A 25565-nucleotide genomic window follows, 5' to 3' on the forward strand; every position below is an offset into this window, starting at 1 on the left:
TTTCTAATTTCATGTTTTCTTAATTTTTTATTTCTATTTTTTATTTGTTTTTGTAATTTGATTCTATCAGGCTACCCCTCAATAATTTCACCCCCGGTCATATTTTAATCTACAAATAATCTATAAATTAAAAAAAAAATTAATTAAACCCCCTATTATTTTTTAATATTTTGAATTTAATCATTATTTTTTAATTGCAATTTATTTTTTTAGGATCATTTTAAAAAAAAATCTCAAAATTCATTCTTGGGTTTTTTTTCTATCAAATTTTATTCCTATTCTTTTTATTGCATTTTTTTCTTTTACTAGTCTTTTTTATAAATATTTTTTACGTGATATTATCCTTTAAAATTAAATTTATTGAGGGTTCAGTTTTTTAATTGAACTTAGATCCAAGATTTCACAATTTACTAGTTTTAAAGATTAGATCATGTTTAGGAGATTCACCTGGATTTGCTTGGATTTCCTCTCTTGTTGACCTTTTTTTTTCTTTTTTTAATCTTTTATTTCTTTTTCTTTCTTATTTTTTTGGTTTGATTCTGTTGAGTTAGTTCGCTATAATTTTTTTAAAACAATTCATCTCTAATATTTTTTAATTTATAAATAATCTATTAAATTATAAATATTTTTCAATTTTATCCACTATAATTTTTTAATTTTTTAAATATGGTACTCATTCTTTTAATTATTATTTATTTTGTTTGGGATTATTTAAAAAAAAAATCAAATTTCATCCTTAATTGTTTTTTTCTCAAGTTTTATCCCTTTTTTCGGCTTTTTTGTTTTTGCTTTTGCAATTTTCTTGATTAATTTTTTTAAATAATTTAATAATTTAAAATTAAATTGATTGATAATTAAATTTATTGATTGAATACAATTCAAGGATTTCATATATTATAAACTTTAGAAATTAGACTGAATTAGAAGATTTGTTGGAGTTAACTTGATTTTTTTTTTAAAGCTATATATTTTTTTTAATAGTTTTTCTTCTATAAAAGTAGTTTTAAGATCATAATTATTGTCATCTGTTTAAAAAGTTAAAATAAATTTACTTTTTTTTTTTGTTTTTGCATTATTTTTTTGTTATTTTATTTATTTGTTTTTGTTTTTGTTTTAAGATTATTTAAATTGTTACTTGAACTTATAACACAAGACTTAGATTCTTTTAGTCTAGCATTTTTTTTTACATTAAAAAAAAAAAATAGGCCCATGGTGAAGTAGAAACAACTTAGTAATAGCAATTTCTCTGGAATCTCTTTGTTTTTATATTTTAAAAGAGTTTTTAAAATTGAATTTTTTTGTTTCTTTCTTTACTTCAAATGATTTTATTTTTTCATGTTTTCATATTATTTAAATGTGTTAATATTAAAAATAATTTTTAAAAAATAATTAAAAATATTATTTTGTTATATTTTCAAGTAAAAAAAATATTTAAAAAAATAATTGTTACATCACTTCCAAACTATTCTACATGACATCAAATCTTCTGACATATTTGAGAGTATGGTTTTGATTGCGATTGCGATTGCTTTTCATAGTATTTTTCACTCGGAAATGTATAAAAATAATTTTTTTATTTTTTAAAAATAATTTTTGATATTAGCACATGAAAATAATTTAAAAACATAAAAAAAATATTAATTTAAAATAAAAAATATCAAAAATTACTTTTCAAAAATATTTTTAAAATGTAAAGTCAAGATGTGCTCCCACGGGCATAAATGCCCTAACTGAGACTTTTAAGTTGCTTTTCATTTTTTATATAACAAGAAAATAAAAATGGTTTCTCCATACAGACACATTGGCAGCAGGCATTGAAGGTGTTGTATATGTATATATATATATATATATATAACAGCAGGCATTGAAGGTGTTGTATATGTATATATATAAATATATATATATATATATGGAGGTAGCTGCATACTGTACAGTATATGAGTAAAGACAAACATGCACTAAGAAGTGATTCATTCATGGGGTTTATTGATTCCAAATGATTTGACAAGACATGAGGGGCATGTGAGAAGATGTTGATGTAGACAAATGACCTGACCTTTCAACCCAGCCCGTCCGAACAGGCAGCTGGCAACTGCAAGGCTGCACCCATGCATCAGGCATCAGCAGAAGCAGCATCAGTTGCAGCAGCAGGCACACACCTATCACTCTATCTATACATCGACTTTTTACCCCAAAAAAACGGCTATGAAACCGTACTCCTACGACCACTATAACGTAGAAACGGTCCCCATAACCCCCTAAAGAAGTCTTAAACTCACGACACATGTCAATAACTGTATCAGTCCCCTCTCTGGTTTAAACAGTTACCACACATCACAGACATTGCTTAGTACTTAGTTTTTTTAGGGTTTCGGCAGATTTTTGAGTGTGATAGGCACTGACTCCCACGTTCAAAACTGTCACAAGCTGTTACACATAAGGAGCTAGTCATGTAGAGAGGAAGAGCGTGGGAGATAGAGAGAGATCTCACATGTCTCTTCTTCCTTCCTTTCAAGTCTCTCTCATTCCTTTTGCCTGGTTGGCATCGATCGATCTCCTCGATGCAATCTGTAAATTTTGTGTCTTCAGAGAGTCTACGGTTTTAACTTCAGTTAATGGCACTGTCCGGAGGAATCAGAATGTATATTGGATAGACTTTAGGGCTATTCTTGTCTTTCAGCTGAGATACTCTTTAATGTCGTTTCGTCTTCGTCGTCCAGGGCCCAAATTTCCCAATCTTGGCTTGATTATACTTTTGTGTGAAGGAGCAAAATAAAGGAGATGTTTTTAATTAGATTAGATTCTAACTTTAAGGATCATTAAGAAAAAAAAAATTCAGATCTAGAAGGGTTCCTGCACAAAAGGCTGAAGCCATAATTCTGCCTGCCATTCAATGACTTCTGGCCTTTTTTTTCAATGATTAAGTAAGAATAAGAACTGCAAGAGATCAGAATTTTTAATCAACTTTGTTTCACTTATATTATTTAATTTGGATATCTGAAAACTAATTTTCAGCCACAGAAAAAACCACCTATATATATATAATTTGCCATACTTATATACATATATCAAATACATACACACTACTCTTATTTCTAATGGTAAATAATAAACAAAACACACATATTCTGCATTAAGAGTGCATGTATCATATGAGTAGCTGAAAACAGAAAAGATGCATTTCTAGACTCTGGTTCCCAACAAAATGCAAATATTCTGCATTCCAAATTTTGTATTTCCTACTATTACAGTCTTGAGAAATCTAATTCCGATAATGTATAAGATATTTGGATATCCAAACACCACCTTTCAAAAGGGAAGGGAAGAGATGTCAACACTCCAAGATGTGAGTGGTGATTGTTACTTTTGAAATCTTTCCATCATTTACTATTATTGCTGTTCACAATCTTACACCCCCTGACACTTTCACTTTTAGATTTTAACATTTACCACCATACCATGTTATTGAAAATGGTGCAATTAACTAAATAATTAAAGATAAAATTGATAATTCATATATTTTATTTAGAAAGTAAGCAAACATTGTAGGACATCCCGAAAAAGAATTGAAAGTGAAAGGTATTAAAATGCATTATATAAGGTATTAAATTACATTATAAGTTAGAAATGGCACAACCATGTAGTATTAATTAACAACTTGTGCCCTTGGACCTCCTTTTCCAAACTTTAGGCAGTACGGTTAAGATTATAATTCTACCTTTGCTTTTGCAAAGCACAAAGTGCTTTTTCATGCCTTTAGATGGAAATTATGTCCTTTGCTTTTGGTGTCAAAGAAGACACTAAGACAGAAAGTTGGACAAAATCAGCGAGTGGAGTTTGAGCACACAAATTTAAGAGTTTGAAGGAAGCTTTTGAAACATCATGCTCTGTCACCTAATCAAGTGGATATAAATGATATAAAATCTTCTAGGACCCAGATGAGGAAAACGAATAGAAACTACTCTACAGAGGGAAGGAGATTTCGAACTGTATCCTGGTAGTGCTTTAAGGTTTACAACTATGGCGTATAGAGGTTGGATTGTTGCAATCATACCATCAAGTTTCATAAGCTAATAAAACCATATTCTGTTGTCGCTATAAAATTGCTTTCTCTCTTTTAATAGTAGACGATAGGATTTTATAAATGTCTGCTAGTTCCATGAAGACAGTGGCCAAACTAGCAAGAAAAAAAGAAGAACACAGCGGTTCAATACAAAAAAGAAAAGGGAGGCAGAAAAGGAAAACAGAAATAAAATGAGCTACATACCAACAAGCATTTAATGAACAAAACTGAAAAGCCTTGCTGATTTGACCATAGGAGGATCCCATCTGAGCTTCTGAGTAAGTCAATTCCTATGTAGCCAAAGTGCCAGTTGGTGAAGAACCAGCTCGAAGATAGTATCCTAATCAGTACAATCTCCCAAGAACACCCTCTTGTTTCTAGCTAACCAAATACCCTACAAAACACCATAAGCCGAATTGAAAATGGCTTTGCCCTGGAATTTGCCTTTAACCATATATTTTCACTCAAGTAGCAGGTTTGCAATAGTATTTGGTATATGCACCACTAGCTAGAATGCATAGTCTCATTAAAGTCTCCAACTAAAAATATAGGTTCTTCAGACACAATCTTTAAGATAAAGATATCATTCCATAAGTCTCAACGTTCATTCATCGAATTAGCTGTATAAACCTTGACCACTACACATTTAAATTTTGTAGTCACATGAGCTCCAAATAATGTTATTCATTTACCCTTAAATTGTATAGATTCAACATTGAAATTACTCTTATTTCATAAAGCTATAACCCTCTTGATCTGTCATTAGCATCAATAAACCACCATCTAACATTCTGGTTATTCCATGTATAGTTTACTAACCTATGATTGCAAGCTGCCCTTTTTGTTTCTAATGCATAGAGCATTGTTAATTGTTAACCTTGTCAATTGCTAACCATGTATAGTCTATTCCATGTATAGAGCATTGGTAAAATCTAACCATGCAATACATTGGTCTTAAATTATAACCACATAATCCAATTAGGATTTCCAGCGTACTGAATTTTCAGACCTATTAACCTTATCATTGTTGTTGTTGTGGGGTGACATAACATCATTTTCATCCTTAGATTCTGATTTAATTATATAATCTACAAAGTGTTGAATTGATGAGAGTTTTGGACGGGAAGATGGTGTGATCTCTGCAATAATTATCTGAAACTACTCCCATATAAGTTCAGATTAACTCTATCATGCAAGGCATTTGTAGATGATGTAACAAGTAATACGCGTACACTAGAGAATAGTTATCATTAGCATTACTTAAATCATAGCCAATGACCTTTCCTTTTGCTTTTAAGATATCAAAAATACTGTCTTTGTTTCATGCTGCCAAAGTTAATCCTGGAATATTAATCCATGCAAATCTATCAATGGACCTGTCCACTCGTATCCATGGCATTTTTGTAACCATTCAACATCTTCGTCCCTAGTTATGGATCCTCGTCCATGTTCAAAGAAGAATTTGTGACACATAAGTGGTTTACAAAGACGTTACTTGATGTGTTGGATAAACTTTTTTGTGAAGATTAAAGGTTAGGAGGGTAGGTTGTGAAATTGTAAGAGGTAAAAGAGGGCAGAGGTCGGAGCAGGGACAGTTCTTAAAGTCATATTATCAAACTGGTGGAGCACGTAGTGGATGTTGGTTTGCAGACATGTTTTAAGGATGTTGTTTTCTACCACAACTCAAAGAAAATAAGCAGAGGTAGAGAAGCGGTCATCATGGTCGGAAAATTTAGTTGTGCTTTTGGAGAGACTTTGATGCAAGCTTGTAGCTATGGACACTAGGAAGTTGTAGATATGCGTCCATTCCATATAATGAAAGGACCGAAATTGCTTTTTTCTATTACCACTTTGGTTTAAATCACCATACCATTGATTTGAAAATGTCTTTTCGTTACAACATGAATATGTCATATGCAGCATTGGTTTACTATTTCAAAATTAAAAAAAAAACAATAAATGATTTTTTTTGTTTTTAGATGATAGAAATTCATTCCAAAACTATCTTTTATATATATATATATATATACCTTTTTTATTATGGAATACTAATCAAATACAATTGTAGAGATTCTAAAAGCTAGTATTAGTGACTTTCCCTATAATAAGATTTTATATATTTTTTAAAAATTTATTTAGGGAGTGTTTTTTTCATTAAAACTTGTTTTTCAAAGTATCTTGAAAAGCATCAAATTGATTTTTCTAGGTTTTTTTGGATAGTTTTAATATACTGGTATAAAAAATAAAAAAAATATTATTTTAATATATTTTCAATTAAAAAAAATCATACACCATAATACCAAAAACTTATTTAATTCACCGGATGGCTATTTATATATTAGAATCTTACATATATCTTTACATCCCGTTCATTAAATCTAAACTATTAAATTCAAATTTAATAGTATATTTAATGCATGATAAGAACACTTAATTTAACTACTTATTACTATTTTTCTAACTTAATTTAAATAATTTAATTCAAAATTAATGGTGGGATTTAAAATATGATTATCATGATTGAACTTTTAAACATCAAATGGTGAAAATGGCCCTTAAAAATACCAAATTTACAATCACTAGCAAATTAAGGAGCAATGAACAGAAGGTAGTGATTGATTAGCACTCATAATGTACCAAGTAATTATCAGTAGCTTCTTTAAGATCATCTCCTTGTGATGCTTGACTTGTCGATGAGTGGATTTTGCACCTTTAAAGTGGAATTAAGAGGAAATTATTCAGACCCCACGCAAAAATTAGGGTAGAATTAGTCTTGGATGATGAGATTAGTATCCGATGAACTGCAACTTTCTTAGTCTTTTTTTGCTAGATTGCTCTGTGATATAGCTGGTGATACTTTCACTTTATGATGGCTTTATTGATTAGACTCCTATTTAACAGAAAAATGATTGGAATGGATGAGTATAACAAGCCATTTAAACTTTCTTTCTTAAGGTTAATGGCTTGTTTGAAAGTGATTGTATTTACTATAATTAATGGCACCTACAAAACAATCATAGAATTATAAGTTTGGTAAGAATAAAAAGATTGACTAAACATTGTACCTATTCTTGCCGCATTATTGTCTCAATCTTTAAAAAAAAAATTAGATATCACTAAATAGATACCTTTTGTGTTATGTTGTGGGTCGAGTTAAATTTTTATAATACAAAAAAAAATATCGGTGATGTAAGTGTTTTTGCAAAAATAAAAAAATTTAAAATTCATGTTATTAACTTGACTAAATTCAATTAACTTAATAATATTATTTTAAAAAAACATCAACAATAAATAAAGGGAACAAAAGAATAGTAATAATTAACTATAAAAAATGACCTTTGAATATCATACTCAAGAGAGAGAAGAAAAATAAACTCATCGTAAACTCATCATTATTTCATTGTATACACTACTCTACTACCATAAACAACTCACTAGAACAATTTTAAAATTATTGTAAAAGATTCCATGATGACATCAAAAGAAGTCGCATGTACAATTAGAGCAACGATTCAAAAAATAAATTAAATAAAATATTATAAAGTGAGAATCTTATATTTATATTTAATCATTTAATTTAATTTAATTCAAAAGCAAAATTTCTTTAAAGAAAGATAAATTTAACAAAGAATGACAAATTAAAAAACCCAAGATAGCCTAGGTTATTTTCAAAATTATTAAAAATTTCAATGGAAAACAAGAAAAAAAATAACATAGATCAATCTTCAATTACATAAATATTGAATGATGAAAATAAAAAAACTTGAGCTTGAAAAAAGAGGAGAAGAAAGCAAATCTTCTAAATATGGGTTAACCACACAAACTCACAAACCATGAGAATCTTAAACTCAGGCTCAATTATAAAATTTAACTTTCAATCAATTTAATATTGAAGGATAAAATCAGAAAAAAATATTAATTTAAAATTTTTGCAAAGTTAAAAAATCAAAATCAAAAGATTGAGAATCAAATTTAATAAGATAAAAGACTCAATGAGGATAAAATAAAAAAAAATCAATTTAAAAATGTTTTCAATAAAAAAAATAGCGAATTAATTCAATAAATAGAAAAATAGAAAAGAAAACTGAAAAGAAAATCCTAATTTATAAAATGAATTTTTGACGTGCTTGGACTTAATTTTAAAAACTTTTCCATAAGAACTATAAGAGGTAGTTGTAAAAATAAGAGTACCAAAAAAGTTCCAATTGAAGAGTTATTTATAAGGAAAATAAAATACAGAGACTAAAAACTTTTTGAAAAACTTAACTAGTGAACATTAATGAAAAACGACCACGTTTTTACGGTTGGAAGGCATTGAGCTAGATGGGTCCCCCATGAACAAGAGTTTGATATTTATGGGCAATTTTTTAGGGGATCCAACCTATAATCCTAAGCTAGCCATTCTACGGTAACTAATGTACGAAGAATTCCAAGGTAAGATTATGGCCTTGTACCAACTATTATGTGGTTAAATATCAAACTCAAGTAATTAAAACGTACACTATCGTCCTTGATTTATTTGTTGAAGGAAACCATCCCAACTTATGATTTCTTATTGCATACTTGCTTGTTCAGAAAAATAAGCCCTTTTATATTTGCAATTGAGGTCTAACAAGGGTTTTGTTTGTTCACATTTATTATGTTCCCTATATACTTATTAAATTCAGTCTGATTTAATGGATTTATTTAAAAAACTTAGAAATACATTTATTTCAAGTTAGATTTTAATTTGGATGGAGAAAAAATTAATTTGATCAAATTTTATTGACCATTAATCTATGAGTTAAACTAATTAAACTTAACCGGATCAACATTAAGAAATATTTTTTAAAAAATAAAATAATGTAATTTTAATATAAATAAATAAATTTAATTTAATTATTTAATTATTTAATGAAACTTGAATAAAATATGAAAATTATGATTCAAGTATCGAAACATATTGATTATAAAGACGGGATAATGACTTTAAACTTTTAAAAAAATTATATTTTAGTCCTAAAAGAGCTTTCAATTATACATTTCAATCATGCATGTCCTGTACTCTAAAAATCCAACTGGATCAACATTAAAAAATATTTTTTAAAGAATAAAATAATATAATTTTAATATAAATAAATAAATAAATTTAATTTAATTATTAGATAAAACTTGAATAAAATATAAAAATTATGATTCAAGTACTGAAATAAATTGATTATAAAGACTGATAACTACTCTAAACTTTTAAAAAAATTATATTTTAGTCCTAAAAGGGCTTTCAATTATACATTTCAATCATGCATGTCCTGTACTCTAAAAATCAAATATTTTCTTAATTATTCTCTAATCCTAGATTTCTGGTTCTGCCATTGATCCTATCAACTCTTTTTATGATCAATTGAACTAAAATGTACGACGCAACAAGTAGCTTATCATATTTCATGAGAAGTGAATACTCCATTAATGGTGGGCCAAACTTTTAACATATATAAAAGGGGTAGCTGGTATCCAAGTACAAGAAAAAAATCAAAGTTGTCACATATTGACCATTCATAGTTTGTCATGGGATGCACAGAAAGAAAGAACTACTAGTATGTATGTATATACTAGAAGTATAATCTTATTGTACATGGGATCTAATGGTTCATAAGACCCCAAGAACAGACAAAGACACACAACCCTAAGCAAAAAATGACAAGAAGCAGAAGCTATAAACATAGATCAATCAATCGATGGAGAGAACATTGTAAACCTTAAAAGCCAAGATGGAAGGAAGTTTTTGAAACGAAGAGGGAGGAAGAGGGAGAGGGTGATCATGATGATATGAAGAAGCCGAAGGGTCAACTCAACCACTGGCATAGACCATCAGCACCACCATCATCATCATCAATCTCTCTGCAAATGAAATAATGAGAGACCGTGCGTGTGTGTATGCATGTGTGGTGTAGGGTCTTCTTGTGGGGGCAAGACCGACAAGCGTGGGGTTGTCTTGTCTTATCAGCTCCCTTTTCAGTGACCCATTTCTTTTCATTTAATTTGGAAATCTTCCTTTGCTTGTTCGGTGCTTCTTCTAAATTTACTTCACTGTCCCTCTCCCTTTCCCTCCATTATAGGACTACTGTATATCTTGCATGGCTATCTATGGGCCCAGCTAGCTAGGCATCTAGGGCATGGTCAAGGTCTCTTAACTTGTAGTCAAGCCCTTCTCTCACACTTCTGTGTTCCTAGCTACCCTCCTGTACATTATGAATTATTGAGAATAACAATAACAATCGACATAGTAGCTAGAAGCAATAAAATGTATGCAATGAGTGATGAAGATATGCTAGATTTAACAGTGATATTAATATAATATTAAATTAAAGGTTTAATTATTGGAAAACGTTAGCATCTATTAATAAACAGTGTTTAATGGTTACTGTCAACTGTAAACATTAGCCGGCTAGTTATTCGAATCCATTATTCATCCTAAATTCTTTTATAACAGTACCATAAATGAATCACTTCAAGACTCACATGTTTTTATTTAACAAAAAACAAACCCTTTATTTTTAAATTATTATTTAACAAAGAAATTTTAGGATTTTCTACTGTCTTCTTGTTTTTTTTATATAAATACTACAGTTAATAAACTTAGCTAAGCCTATTGATCCGTTAACTTGCCCACTCGAACCTGGCCCAAGTTAGGTTTTATTTCAAACCAATTTGAAAGCTGACGTAGTTATACGTGAATAAAATCCAACCTAGTCCCAACATGAACTTTTTAATTTTTACTCCAAACAATGTTTAATTTAAAAAAATTAAAGCAATAACTTTTTAGAATCAAATAAATCTATCATCCTAGCGATTAGCCGGGTGTGATAATTATGATAAATACTACCCATATTTATATTAAAACCCTAAAGTGAACTCCCACGTAAGATAACAGTGGGTCCTCTTTCTTTCCTGTAAGATTTGCTTCACGAGTGCGTATGTGCTTTAGTTGATGTTGCTGGCTGACTTGTCTCGTATCCAGACTGTTAGAATGTACTTCTTTTCTTCAATGTCCAAAAAAAAAAGACAAATCACAAACTTTTTGGCACGAAAATACTCGTATATGGCATTTCTCTCACAAAAGCTTTGCCTGAAGGGTTCAAAACCTCATTAAGCAGAAGTAAAATCACCTGAACCGTGAAGGGTATTCTTGAATGGTCTTGCTGCTGGGACCGATAAATTTTGAAATCAACGATCAATTGGGATTGTCTGAAAAAGGTTGATTTAGCCCATTACAAATCGCACTCGGAGGTGTAGATGGCAAGAGAAGGCCTGGTTAGAGCCCATCCATGCTCGAATATAGCTTCAAAGCTTGAACATCCCCCAAGATGTTTCAATGGCAACATTTTTGCAAGTATGAATAAGGTTTTTAAATTTAATGCAATCTTTGAGTTGTCGGCTGAGGAGGTAAATGGGCTCTGCTTAAGCAAAGAATGAACCTGAATATGCATTGACCGAGCACGAATACCATGAAAACGAAAACGACAAAATATGCCCATGCCGGGGAATGGATAGTTCTTGGGAGGCTGGCACCATTTTGTTTTCTAAGAAATATGGAGTAAAATCTAATTTCTATGGTCTTATATCCACGTGTGTGTGTGTGTGTGTGTGGTGTGTGCGCGCGGGCGTGTTATATAGGTGAACAACAAACATGCGTGTGTGCGCGCGCGCGTGTTATATAGGTGAACAACAAACATGCAGAAATGAATTAACCACAAAGTAAATGATCATTTACTACAAGCTGATGACCTCTTTACATTCTACAAGGTGCATGAGCTGATGAGCAAATGCAAGATACAAAGGGTAAAATGAAAAAAAGACTGTAAAAAGTACACCTTATACCAATGCCCAGAACTTCTTTCTGCATATTAGTACAGCTTCAGTCTTCTTTTCTTTGTTTTCCAGAACATGTGATTCGACCTCCCACAGAAACTTTGGAGCTAAATGCTGGACTCTTGATGTAATCGATTCCTCATCTCTGATGATAATAAATCCCTGCACATTATAGTCTTGGTAAGATTCTGAATCAAATGTAATGTGGGATACAGACGCAAAAGCGTAAATGATTTTAAATGTCAGGCTACAGTCCGTAGAATGGTTGGTATGGATAAAACCATATTAAGTAACAAGATCAGATAATCAGTATCTTATATATTCTCTCAGATCTAGATGGCAATAGATTCCAAGGGACTTGAACATTAACTCCATGCTAGCTTTATCATGCATCCATGAAACAAAATGGCCCAGAGGTAATGCAAATAATGTGCTAGTGTAACGAGCATATGATGTCTAATATAATTCAGAGAGGCTGGGCATAGCTTTACATGCAGTTGCTTAAATCCCATCCATCTCATTCTTCATCCTCGCATTCACCATATAACTTCTCTGATTTTTAAGACTTTGATAGATGGGATATTTTAGAAACAGTTACCTGAGGTCGGATAATACGGTCCATCTCCAGCATGATATCCTCTAGCAGGCAACCTTCTCCATGGTCTTTGTAGTGTGTGAAGAGATGGTTGGCATGCAATAGATCATATGTTCGTGGATATGTTGAGAATGGCTCACACCTGAAGTTAAAACACGTGTGGTAAGAAAACTAGCATATTACAGATCCTTGCACCAATATAATATATAGCTAGAGCGCAACTGAATTGATTGAAAATCTCTTACCAGTCATGAAAAGCTCCTATGAGACCCCTATCATAAATAGCTGACAAGGTATTATTCATGCTCACGGGAACTATATTCATCACCCAAACAGGCAGTGAGTTCAAAGCAACAGCAAATCCGCCAATAAAAGCATTCATGTCCATGACATTTCTTATATCCGTCTCATTGATATTCATCAGCTTCCAGTAATGGCCAGCTTGATTTTTCCAGAATATAGCATCTGAAGAAAACTCTTCTTCAGTGATACCTGCAACAAAAATGTGCAGAAACTATCATGTCAGATTGAATATTTAACATGGCTTATGCATTTTCCAAGTAATCAAAGAGATAGACTACAAATGACAAGGTTAAATGCTAGTCATTCATCTGAAATTCCCACAAGAACCCTGTCCCGGTGATTTTGATGACAGAAAAGCACAGGCAATCCTAGCCAGCTGGCCCACAAGCTGCTTCCAACTACTTGAAACTATAAAATGTACTTGATATTGATATCTATATCTTCCATTGTGCTCATCATAATGCAGTTTGAATACACTTGCAGTGTACTTGATTTTGAAACTAAAAGCTAATATAGAATGCAAATTTGAAAAAGATACCATACTCAGGCATGACCAGGGATCAGGAAAAGCAGGGATGGACAAACACAACTTTCAGTTATTTTAAGCTCATAAAAAGCACATGAGCGCACCAATTTTGCTGAGACTCTTTGAATATACAGAGAGACGGTCTGGTCTGGGAGGCAGTTTCTGAGGATTAGTTTGTGCACTTCTTCTTGGTATGCAGTTCCTCAGTGGTGTTTTCCAAGATGGTTTCATGTCATCCACAGTGTCACATATGTTTATTTGCTTCACCTCTGCATTGTGCAGGAGGCATGACTCATTTTCTTGTTTCACCCAAATTGCGGTTTGAACTTTTCGAGCAACGAGTTTCCAGCACATAGCAGAAGTCAGATTTACCAACTTATCCCAAATCAATGGATAATCTTTATCCTTTCTATAAGCAGGAGGAGCCGAATAGACAAAATATCCATTATCTCGCAAAAGACGATTAACTTCTTTGATTAAAATACCACCTGCACTAAAAATAAATATTGCGATGAAATAAAAGCCCAATGAATTATAGGAATAGATGTAAAATCCAAACATAAGTTAAACAGCCTTTTTTTAAACTCAGAAATCTTGGGGAAAAAAATGTCCAGGAGCCTGCAAACACAATGAACAACAATTCATATACTTGCTAGACCATAACTATCTTTATCAACACATATCAGGGTAGCATCTGCATGTAAAACTTCGTGGTGCACTTTCACTAAACTAATTTAAAAGCTTGTTTGGTTGCGAAGATAGCTGATGAAGTCATATATACAGCAATCTGCTGGCATGCATAAAAGCAATGCTATGAATTATGAATAATAAACTTGCATAGAGATGCATTTGTAGTTCCAAGTATGATTTACTATTGTTCCTTTGTGTTAGTTACTATATGCCATTAGAAAAATTTAAGAAATCAGAAATCACTTCTTTTGGCTGACTATATCATTTCAATTGGATAAAAGGATTGCAGCAAAATGCATGAAGAGCATGAAGCATTTATCTGAAACATGTGTTTCTCCCTATGAACAATTTTCAAATGCCACTGCTCAAGCGCCATACCATTCTCATGCCAGTCAACACGACACCTCGAACAATGAACCATCTCGAAAGAGCTAGAGGGATATGGTAGCTGTTTTGTGGAAATGGCAGCAGTCATGGCACCAATTCCTCGTTCTAAAGCAAACTGAATCTGATTTTCATGACCATCTCTGGGAGCAAAAGACATTGTTTGTATATCCAAAGGAAGAAGATAAGCTGAGAAGCTAGCAACACCACAGCCAACATCCAGAACTTGAACAACCCCGGCTGAATGCAGATCACCTGTATCATCAGTTATCATATTTCCTAACCTGCAATTGTAGGAAATGATAAATTAACTAGTTTGAATGTGAATAAGTGATATAAGAAGCTTATGTTCATCTACCTCTCAATGTAATCAGCTGCTCCATGCTTGAAATGAGTGCCACCACCAGGGAACCACCATAGTTGATCTTTCTCATGCACCCAGTTCTGTCCTCCTTTGACTTCAGCAAGATGTGTATGATTCACATTGCTTCTCCACATATAATCCCAGCTGGTTGGCCATTTTATGGGCAATTTATAATCTTCTGGAAGTGGCACCAGGCAAAACAAACGCTTCTCAAGTGGAGGACAATGCCTCTCTAGCTCTTCTCTTCTAGAAAGATCCAAGGACGGGAACAAAGTTTTCACATAAGCAACATCATGGCAAGGGATATACTCATTGAACTTCAAAGGGCATACATTCATCCCACTTTCTGGGATTACAATTGGTGTTTGTCGATAAGCAAGAGCAACTTTGTTGGTGAATGTGTAAATACCTGCAAGTGTAGAAGATATAGTTGTTAAACTTGGTAGCAGACCAAAAGTGCAAAGTTTCATATGCAGTCATTACCGACATACCAATGGCTGAAGCGAATTAAACTATAGTTTGAGGAAGGAAACAGAACAATTTGTGCACGTTCATGGTCATATAATCACTTTTTTTATTGCATGAGCTTTGATATTCCAGGTCTAAAGAATTGTTTTAACATCTAATCTGACCCGTGGTTGTTGCAAATCTGGAATGTAAAAGTATAAAATGTCAATCTCAAATGCAGCATCGACTAGATCCCAAAAACACGTCCACACATGAACAATGCAACGAGTACTCCCTGAGACTTCCTTTTGATAAATAGCACATTGCATGCGACTAGAAAATATGCTTGATGCAGATAAAAGAATTACACAGCTGCACCCTAAGATTGGTCCCTTGTAGTGGTGGTGAGTATTTCCTTCTTTGACCCCCCACTGAAATATGCCACATCCAGGTCTATTTTCTGTCAATATGTCAGAAACTTAGAATGTCTGCAATTTAACATTACAGTACGCTATTAACCAATCTGGCAATTCAATAGATTCGCATGGTGATCTGTCAATTCATTGCTTAATAACCAATCTAACCCTCCAATCTCACTGGTGATAAAAGGTAAGAGTTGCCAGGATATGAATCAATATGCTTCTGTAAACAAAGAAAATGGGATCATTTCCATATTCAGAGTATCTAAATCTACATGTTGTGTGGCCTTAAATGTCATCTTGCAATTTATGACCTCTCTATTACCTTTTCTAATTGCTACTACCTTACAGGACTTATTAGCAAAACATTAGTCATCAAAGCAAGGCACTAACAATTCTCAACCAAATAGGCTAAAAATTTTCCAAATGGGTCCATCCAAAACCCACCAAGTTGAATTCTTGCAAACTCGAACAGCAATTAAATAACGAAAAACACAATTACAACCCGAAAATAACAGCAAGAAAGAAGAACCCACAAAACTTAAGCTCAAAGCAAAATACCAAAATGGGACCAGTGTATAAAAAAGCAACCAATTTTACAGTCCACAGAACAAAATCCATCTCCAAAAGCACCATGCAATGCAGCAGATTGCATAAGCATCACTATAAAATAAAACTTTACAAGAGAGAGAGAGAGAGAGAGAGAGAGAACATAACATAAGATGAAGAGGAATTAGAGGAGGAGGAGAGTTGAGAGACATAAATGGAGGCATTGTTATTGCCAAAAAGAGTGCCAGTGTAAAATGAACCCACCATTAATAACAAAGCCACCATTATCATCTGCCCTGATTTTGAATCAAAGGCTGACCCCCATGAGTACCCTCCCATCTCTCTGTCTCTATCTCTTGAAATACAAACTGGGTTTTGCTTCTACGATTTGAAGGAAGCAAAGGAACTAAATTGGCATTTGCAGATTTGGAGAAAGATCTCCTCTTTGAGTTGTATTAGACACAAATCTAAGATACAATAAGTGTGGTGTTGTGTTGCGAGCTAGAGAGAAAGAGAGAGATCATTGGCTAATCTCCTTAATTTTGGTTTTAGTTTGTTTAGTTATTATCACCGACATTGTTTAGTCGGCACATGGCATGTACGTGACTTTTTAGTGTTTGTGTTATTATATGTATTTTTAAATTATTTTTAGTAAAAAATATTAAATTAATATTTTTATATTTCAAGAAGATTTTAACATATCAGTATTAAAGAAAACTGAAAAAACATTACTATGATACATTTTTAATTAAAAAAATATTTTTTAAAAACATAATATATTTTAAGTCAGTTTTTGGGTACTGAACTAAATTCCTGCTACCGAAACTAGCCTTTAAACAATGAATTTGTTTAGAATTGTGCTTGTAATTATAATTATAGTGTAAAGTATTTTTTATTTTAAAATAATTTAAAATAATTTTTTTATTTTTTAAAAAATTATTCTTAACATCAGCATATTAAAATAATTTAAAAATATAAAAAATAAGTTTTTTATAAAAAAAAAATTTATTTTTTAAAAAATACAAATTAGATTTTATTTTCAATATGTAAACTAAAAATCTACATTATGGAAAGAGTTAATTAATCAAGTATATATAAAACAATTTTATTTTAATATTTTTAAAGTTAAAATTATAATATTTAAAAAAATAATAGAATTAAATTTTTACATGGTTTAATTTGAATTTGATCTAAATTAGATGGCAATTGTATTAATAACATTTTAAAAAAATCTAAAGCTCTAATTTTTGTCAATTTTTCCTAAATGTAATCAATATTAAACAATACTACAGTTCCAACCGTTTAATGTTATTGACACTTAAAAAGATTCCATTGAATTGGAATATGTTCATTAACTCTCGCAAATTCCTTCCAAAGAGATGCCACCGTAAATCTTCCATGGCCCTGCGATTTTAGCTAAGCTACTGTTTATTTCAACAAATGTGGTTTTTAAAAAATTAATTTTTAATTTATTTATTAATTAATTATTAAAATAATTAATTAACAAAAAATATTTTATAATTTAATTTTTAAAAAAATTAATTAACAACTTATTATTTTTATAATATTACCCAACATCAAAAAATAATTTAATTTTAAAAAAATAAAAAAAATAAAAACACTTTTCAAAAGCAAATAATTCCCACCAAACCAACAAGTTTTAAATAAAGAAAACTTTCAGCAGGCCTAAGAAGGTTACACGCTGTTAGGCTCTATTCCTCCCCCCACCTTATCGAAATGTTTTACAGCTTCATCACCAATCCCATGGATTCCAAACCCCTCGATCATTGATGTTTCCACATTGTATGTAAATGTTAAGGATAGAGGCTCCTGAGTGCATATTGCATATTCTTCAGGAAGGTGAAACAAGCTCCGTCTGAGGTCGTCAAGGATTCCTTCACCCAATTTGTAGTGCACCCAGACGCGTACATGCATCCAGAAGACGGCCTTGAATCTCAGCTCCTGGTTTAAGACCTGAATCTAGCATCTGCAGGAACAATTCAATGGCCTCCACATACATAAGTCCTACCTTGAATGAACCCTGACTGACTGGTAGCATTCCAAGTAATACAGCTTCTACAAGAGATCTCTCCAAGCAACTGACAGAGTTTCTCAGTTCCCCACACTTAGCATACAAATCCATGAAAGAAGTCAGCAAAATACCATCACACAGCCCAGCTTTTAGAGAAAAAGAATGCAGCTTTCACCTTCCAGTAGATTTCCCATCTTTGCAAACACGGATGCAATAAAAGTTAAAGTCTCACTTCACCCTGCTCTTTTCCGATGTCCCCACTCAAGGAATAGGAGGCAATCAAAGCATTCCAAGAAACAACATCCTTGCTGTCAATTTCACTGAGAGAAATTTCAACTTCTTCAACACCACCTAGTTAGTTATAAATCTCGAGATTGAGTTCTGCACAGAAACATCAACTAATAATCCGTTCTTTATCACAAAACAATGAGGTTGCGTCCGTTCAATCAAACCCTCGCATGAACAACACCCCTGAAACATAACAATCATCTTAAGTGGTCAAAAAGCTCTATTTACTAATGGGAAATGTAAAGCTATCAACTTTAATAATCAATTCTCTCATTTTCTTGTATAACAACGAAGCTTCCTATAAAGACCAAAATCAACATGGGATTCTATGATCAAATTCCATGTTAGAGTATTGGGTTCTTCTCGTAAAGTTTTGAACACTGACACGGCACTTTGAAGATCATTAAAATATATGTAGAGATGTGAACTTTGAAGCAAAGGAGATGGATTGATTGGCCCCAGTTGCGATAATGACAAAAGCATGGATCTTCTTTAGAGTTTTCAGGTCTTTACATGAATTTAGAAGTAAAGGAGAAGAAGAGAAGCAAATGGTGGGTTTTTTTATAGGTGATGATGGGAGGGAAGTAGAGAAGGGAGTTTAGAGGTAAGGGAAGACCAGGGAAAATGTAATAAGCGATGGAAATGCGAAGGAATTGTAGAGAGTGGAGAAAGATTATTGATTGAGAAATCTCTCACTGCACCATTGACAAACAACTATCTGTTTATATAAATTGTTTGAATTTCCAAGAGACACCTGCCAAAAGCTCAAGTACAGCGCAACAGTAAGCCACTAAGGTAACACTGCTTTTGTGATAAAGAGTTTCCAGTCACAAATTTAGGGCCAACCAAACCACCTGAGCTAACAAAACTGACTGATTTAATTGTCTGAAAAACATAATGCCGACCAATTTCATTGGTCTCATCTACATAGATTTTGACGTAGTTGACAAAGGAATTTTACATGAAAACGCTCCCATTGGTGGAATCAAATGAAGGCTGGGAATGGAATGGTGTCAAATATGGTTCGTCCTAGGAGTTAGTCAGGGCCAGGGAAACTGAAACCATTAGGTAAGTCATGTTTAGGGAGTTTCCAGCAGTCTGTTCAATTGGTGATCAAGTTTTCAACTGAAACCAACAAGGGGAAGTACCTCGGATTGTTTATTCATGTACTTAGGAAATATTATGATTGGGATCAGGAGAACCATCGTTTTCATTGTATAAATCAATCTCGGTGAAAACAATGTGTGGAGAAACTGCATGGCAGCACTTGTGTTTGGAAGACAGAGAAGGACCAGATTGATGCAGGCTACTAAAGTACGTAGCCTTGATAACCAACGCCAACGCAATGCTACCACCGCAATATTCAGTCAACATTCACATATGAAGTGCAGTCAATATCCTGTAGGGTGATTTTCCCAGTATACAAGTCACTTTTGTGATCAGAACAAAGAGGGAGACACATCTGATTCAGACTTTCATGAATTGCACTCATCCTTGGAGCCCACTTGTCTTCATCGGCCGGGTTCACATTTAAAATGTTCTGCAGCAACCGCACTCGATACATAACAATATCAGTTTTGTCACAAAAATGACCGACACAGGAATGTGATGGCTCATCAGAAGCCAGTCTGATCAGTAACAAAGATAAAGCCCCATCTACAGGTTTTGGATCTGAAAGATTTTTATCCCCCATCATCTTTACCTCCTTTTCTGTGGGGAAGTGAACCTGTTCACTTCCATTCATATCTGGGACTTTCAAATCTTTAGTGTAATGCCTAATGCATTCAATTTTTGTTGCTTCATGCTTTTCTGCCAAAGTCAAAATACAAGAGAACCTCAGATGATAACTTACAACAGTCTTCACCATCTTCAAGTTGTGGCAGCAGCAAAAGAAATCAAGCCATCTTCTCCCTACCCCTGCATACCACTTGATAATATCAGCATCTTCCAGAGAAGTGAGAATGCTGATAGGCCGGGGACGACCCATTTTATTCGTAAACCCAGCCATCTTAACAGCCTTCCTTACAAGTTCAATAGGTGCAGAGACTTTCATGCACAGTTTTGTCAGATCATCCACGGTTCTCTCAGCATACTTCCTTTCCTCCTCTTCCTTGATTCTCCTTCCTTCTTCCTCCAGTGCCTTTCTAGCCTTGATTGGTGACAGATGCTTGTCTACCTGCTCTTGGAACTTGTCATAAGAATCGACCAGCTCTTGTGGCAATTGGTCTCTGATGTGCCTCAGGGAGAGGAAATCACCAGCAGTGAGCATTCGATGCCATGTCCAACGTTCTTCAAGGGAGCCTAAAAAATCTTGAACCACTTCATCTGCCCAAGTTTGAAAGATTTCTCGAACTTCATTCTCAATTTGAAAATCAAGTTTGAGCCAGTCACTCTGCTTCGACTTTTTAAAAACATGACTCAATAATTTCAAACCCAGTTTCTTCCTGTTCCTCTCCCGAGCATTTTTCAATTCCAAAGCCTTAACTTCCTTCTGTCTAAGATATTTTTTTCTTGCTCTAATGGCTTTCTCCGACATTGGTGGATGCAAGACTGATGGTGGGACAGCCTGCAATTCCATCCCTAGGAAATCAATTTTCTCAGAAACCGCACTATGAATAGCTGTCTTTACTCTATCCACATTCAACTCCAATTCGCCTTCCAGAAAATTCAAAACCCATTTCTTCAGATTCATCGTCAACATCTTTGAACCTGACGTAATCACTAATATCTCATCCAAGTACCTAACAGCATGCATCTTTAGCGGCTTATAAGAAGAACTAGACCCTTCACTGATCTCATTCTGATCGAGTTTAGGATTCTCTTTACTCATTCTTAAACGCATCTCTTGAATTTCTCTATCAAATCCATTGAAATAAACATTAATCAATATTGAACACAACCCGCATTCTTGAGGCAACCCTTTCCCTAAATAACACCTACCTAATTCAATCCTCAGCACACCACAATCAAACAACCTCTTTATCACATCAATCAAAATCCCATCTTTAATTTTCTCCTCTATAAACAAGCACAGCTTATCTACTTTTGTTTTATCAAACTTAACATCATTAAAACAAACACTAAACCACCAACTTGGATTATTCACTGAATTCTTTAGGTACCTTATAGCCGTATGCCGCCCCATATTAACACGTCCACCATAAGAAAACGTGACAAAACGATCATCATAAACAATTTCTAAAACAATCCTAATAGCTTCAATAAAAACCTTAAGTTTCAAATTTGGCAGAACCAAGGTCTCACCTTCATCACTCATTTTGACACAATGAGCCTCAATATCAAACCGATTCTCAAAAATCTCACGACCCATTTCTTCAATTGAGAAACGCTTCGAAACGGAGTGGAAAAGAGAGAGGTGCGGCTGAGTTGCCTCGGCCACCTCGTTCGACTCCGTGCAGTTAAGCCCATCATTGCTGTGGTGGGTAATGAGGTTCTGAGAGGCAGTGAGGAGGACTGAAGGTAAACCAACGACGTTTTGGATAAGAGTGGAGAACTTTCCATGGGAGTATTGGGAAAGGACTAGGGTTTTGAGCTGGGGTGTTGTTAGGGGTTTTGTAGGGTTTTGGATTGGTTGGGTCTTAGGATTCTGGTTGATGTTAGGGTTTAAGGTTAGTGTAGAATAAAGGAGTTTAAGCGAAGAGGTTGTTGGAAATGAAAGTCTGAGATCAAATGTTGTTGAAACTTTCTTGAGGTTAACAATAAGCATTGAAACATGAAAACAGATGGAGATGACGGACAGTGCAGCAATGGATTTTAGACCTTTGGTGTGTGTGTGCTTGGAATGTGAACTTAACTGGAACGGGAAGTGTGTCGTGGTGAGTTTTAACATGGTTTTTGTTGGAAAAAAACATGTTTTTAAAATATTAAAAATATTTTAAAAAATACATGTTTTTAAAATATTTAAAATATTTTTTAAATAAAAAATATTTTAAAAAACAATTCAAACAAATACTACTATATTTTCAAAAATCCTTTAAAGTTATTAACCCAGAATCAGAATCGCTAGTTGTATAAATTAATCTGATTGTAGTCATATCCTTTAAATTTATTAACCCAGAATCAGAAACGCTAGTTGTATAAATTAATCTGACTGTAGTCAAATTTACTTTTATTAAAAAAAATAAGTAATGATTTTATTTCAAAAAAATTAGAAATTATATTAAATTTTAACTAGGTTACAGGAAAACTTATTAATTTTATCAGGTTAAATCTAATTAATTTTAAATTATATTTAAAAAAAATCAATTTAAATTCTTCAATTAAATTTTAAATTAATCCATCAAGTTTAATCAGATTTAATAATTATTACTAAAACTACTGAAAAATTCAATATATTTTTTAGAAATTTTATTTATACTTTATTTCTTAAACTGTATTTTGTATTGTAACTAATTTATATTTTAGCTTTTGCATCCAAAATTATATATATATATATCATTTCCCCACTCCAAGAATATGATGGGATGGAATATTGAACAAAACCGGGTCATCCTCAGATCCGGAAAAAATGTCTATTTAGTGTAGCTAGCAATATTGTTGTTAAATTCATTTTTACAGCTCAGGGGAATTTTTAATTAATTTCTGTATGTCAAGTTAAGTTATCTCTTCACTCGGATTAAAAGAAATTGATTTCTCGAAAACTCATTTAAGCTAATAGTTAAAGGAAGGGGTAGCACTATTAACGCTAAATCAAAACAAATTGATTTTGTTGAAGGAAAATGATTGTTGAAACTATAATTTTTAAACCTGATTTTGAGGCCGACTTGAAATAAGTTCTAGAATATTAGTTAGGTGGTTTATTTAGGTTAAATTTATTTGTTTATTTTATAAAAAAAAATAATGATATTATTTTTAAAAAAATATTAACAGGTTAATTAAGGTTTTCACCGGATTATAATTCAACCTAGATTTTTTATTGGATCACAACGGTCAATTCTTTTCTTATGTTTATTAAAATCTAACCTAGCTTAGACCCTAAATTATCCTGGTTATAAGTTAACTACTAGGTCAAATTGAGTGTTAAAACAATGGTTGAAATATTAAGAAAATACTTTTATTTTAAAAATATTATAATAATAATTATCAGATATGATCTGTCCGGTGAGCTTATCAGGACCTTATTAAATTTATAAAAGATAAAATTCAAGTTTAGAATTAGCTTGATAAACCTGAAAGATAAAATTCAAGTTTAGAATTAGCTTGATAAACCTGCGTGACTATAGTTATTAAACATAGCCTTACCCGATAGGTTTATTAGGATTCTAGTTAGATTTGTAAAAAATAAAACTCCAGCCTGGAATTTGCTTGGTGGACTTGCATGATTAATCGGGTTAACCTATAACCTTAAAATTCTGACAAAACCTCCAAGACACCTGTTAATGTTTTTCTGGGAACATTTTATTTATAAACAGAAAAAATAAATGAAGGAATAGCAAGGTAACATTTTTCTACAGCATGTCCATGACAGTTGCGACCCGGAATTATGCCACTATTTTTCCTAGCAAGGTGAGAAATCAAGAGCGTTGGAGGAAAATATTCCCGGGGACAAAAAGGGCATTGGGTTCCAGTTAAAGGCGTGAATAGGTTCATTAAATGTTTTTTTTTTTTAACTTGACTCAATTTTTTTTTTTTATTTACGTGGAGTGTCCGGGTCAGCTTGCGTGCACCACGACTAATTCTCATGACCCATTGAATACCCTGCAAACCCAATAGGCATGTAAAGCACCATGGAGATGACAGGCGTGCATGTTAAAACTCGAACCCAGATACAGTAGAAGAAAACAAGCCCCTTCCACCGCTAGACCAAGCACTGTAATACACTTGACTCAATCTTGACTCAAGTTAAAGGCGTGAATAGGTTCAAGTTAAAGGCGTGATAAATATTAAAATCTTAATATTTTTAATTTTACTTGTTTAATCCAGGTCAATCTAAATAACTGAGTATCTTATCTCTCGATTGAGTAAATCTCAGGCCGGATCTATGATCATGGAATAGTGGTTAACCACCAGTGGGGATGAAGCAAAGAGATTGAACTCCTTTGGGGCCTCCTAGGGGAACCAGCAGAAAGGCTCTCGGAAGCAGGCACTCCACTTCCCTCGTCTCTCGGACCAAGAGCAAGTAATCCCCCATTTCCAACCTAGACTCTAGCTAGACATCCCTCGTCTCTAAACTTGTGGTAGACTTCTAATATTTAAGGCTATTTCTTGGGCCTGGCTCGCAATGTATGGGCACGTTTTCTTCTTGTGGGAAAGGAGACAATGATTTAACAATATGTTTGCATAAAAAATAAACACAGGGGTGTAATTTGATTTAATTCTCAAATATTAGGGTTCTAATTAACCTTTCTTGATCACATGATTCAACATGATACAATTATTGTACCACATAGTCTTGCATTACCATTGTAAACAAAAATCATTTTTGTTCGACCGACTGTGAAATAAGAACAAAGGGTGTGTGATGATTTCTTCAATTTATTTTGATTTGAAAACAGGAATTGAATTGAATTCTTTCATCTGTGGGGGGGGGGGTTCACTAATTACTGGATTGGATTCAGCTTCACATAAACAGGTCGTTGAATTTCAGGGGGTTGGTATTACGCACGCTATGGAGCTTAAATTCTTTGCTTTTCAGATAGAATTTTGAGAGAAATGATAGTAGAAATAAAAGAAACATGTCTTTCTTTGTTTTCTGTTTTAAAAGTGAAGAAATCTATTTCAAAATAATATTAAGGTTCTATTTATTTATTGAAAAATAAATTAATTTTTAATGTTTGATAGTGTAATGAAAAATAAATTGAAAAATATTTTTCAATATTTGGTTATATCATGGAAAATGAGTTGAAAAATAACTTATTGGTGTTTTATTTTTCTTAAATTTATTAAAATAATGAGGAAGAAATATTACAAATTAAAAAATTGAGTGAGAATGAAATTGAAAAAATCTAGTTTCATAAATTATTTCAATAAAATAAATAATAATCAAAATAATAGAGATCAAATCTAAAAAATTAAAAAATTAAAAATTAAAAAATTA

General features: G+C 32.7%; 2 protein-coding genes and 1 long non-coding RNA gene across 3 annotated transcripts; 1 reads left to right on the plus strand and 2 right to left on the minus strand.

Annotated features, from left to right (window-relative positions):
* Positions 1-11232: 11232 nt before the first annotated feature.
* LOC105127629 (uncharacterized) lies at positions 11233-11871 on the plus strand. The gene is made up of 2 exons (XR_842674.1): positions 11233-11689; positions 11761-11871. It is a non-coding gene; the product is annotated as an uncharacterized LOC105127629 (long non-coding RNA).
* Positions 11783-16736, minus strand: LOC105127628 (probable methyltransferase PMT6). Its single transcript, XM_011028994.1, has 7 exons — positions 16356-16736; positions 14768-15182; positions 14404-14693; positions 13440-13823; positions 12752-12998; positions 12510-12648; positions 11783-12073 (listed from the first exon to the last, which is right to left on the minus strand). Exons 1-7 carry the CDS (start codon positions 16525-16527, stop codon positions 11915-11917), a joined length of 1806 nt encoding a protein of 601 aa, XP_011027296.1. The 5' UTR covers positions 16528-16736; the 3' UTR covers positions 11783-11914.
* Positions 16737-19644: 2908 nt separating this feature from the next.
* On the minus strand, positions 19645-22317 carry LOC105127630 (RNA-directed DNA polymerase (reverse transcriptase)). The gene has a single exon (XM_011028995.1). It carries the CDS (start codon positions 22233-22235, stop codon positions 19872-19874), a length of 2364 nt encoding a protein of 787 aa, XP_011027297.1. The 5' UTR covers positions 22236-22317; the 3' UTR covers positions 19645-19871.
* Between the last annotated feature and the right edge of the window lie 3248 nt (positions 22318-25565).

Source organism: Populus euphratica, unplaced genomic scaffold, assembly GCF_000495115.2.
Source record: "Populus euphratica unplaced genomic scaffold, PopEup_1.0 scaffold13.1, whole genome shotgun sequence".
Lineage (NCBI taxonomy): Eukaryota > Viridiplantae > Streptophyta > Magnoliopsida > Malpighiales > Salicaceae > Populus > Populus euphratica.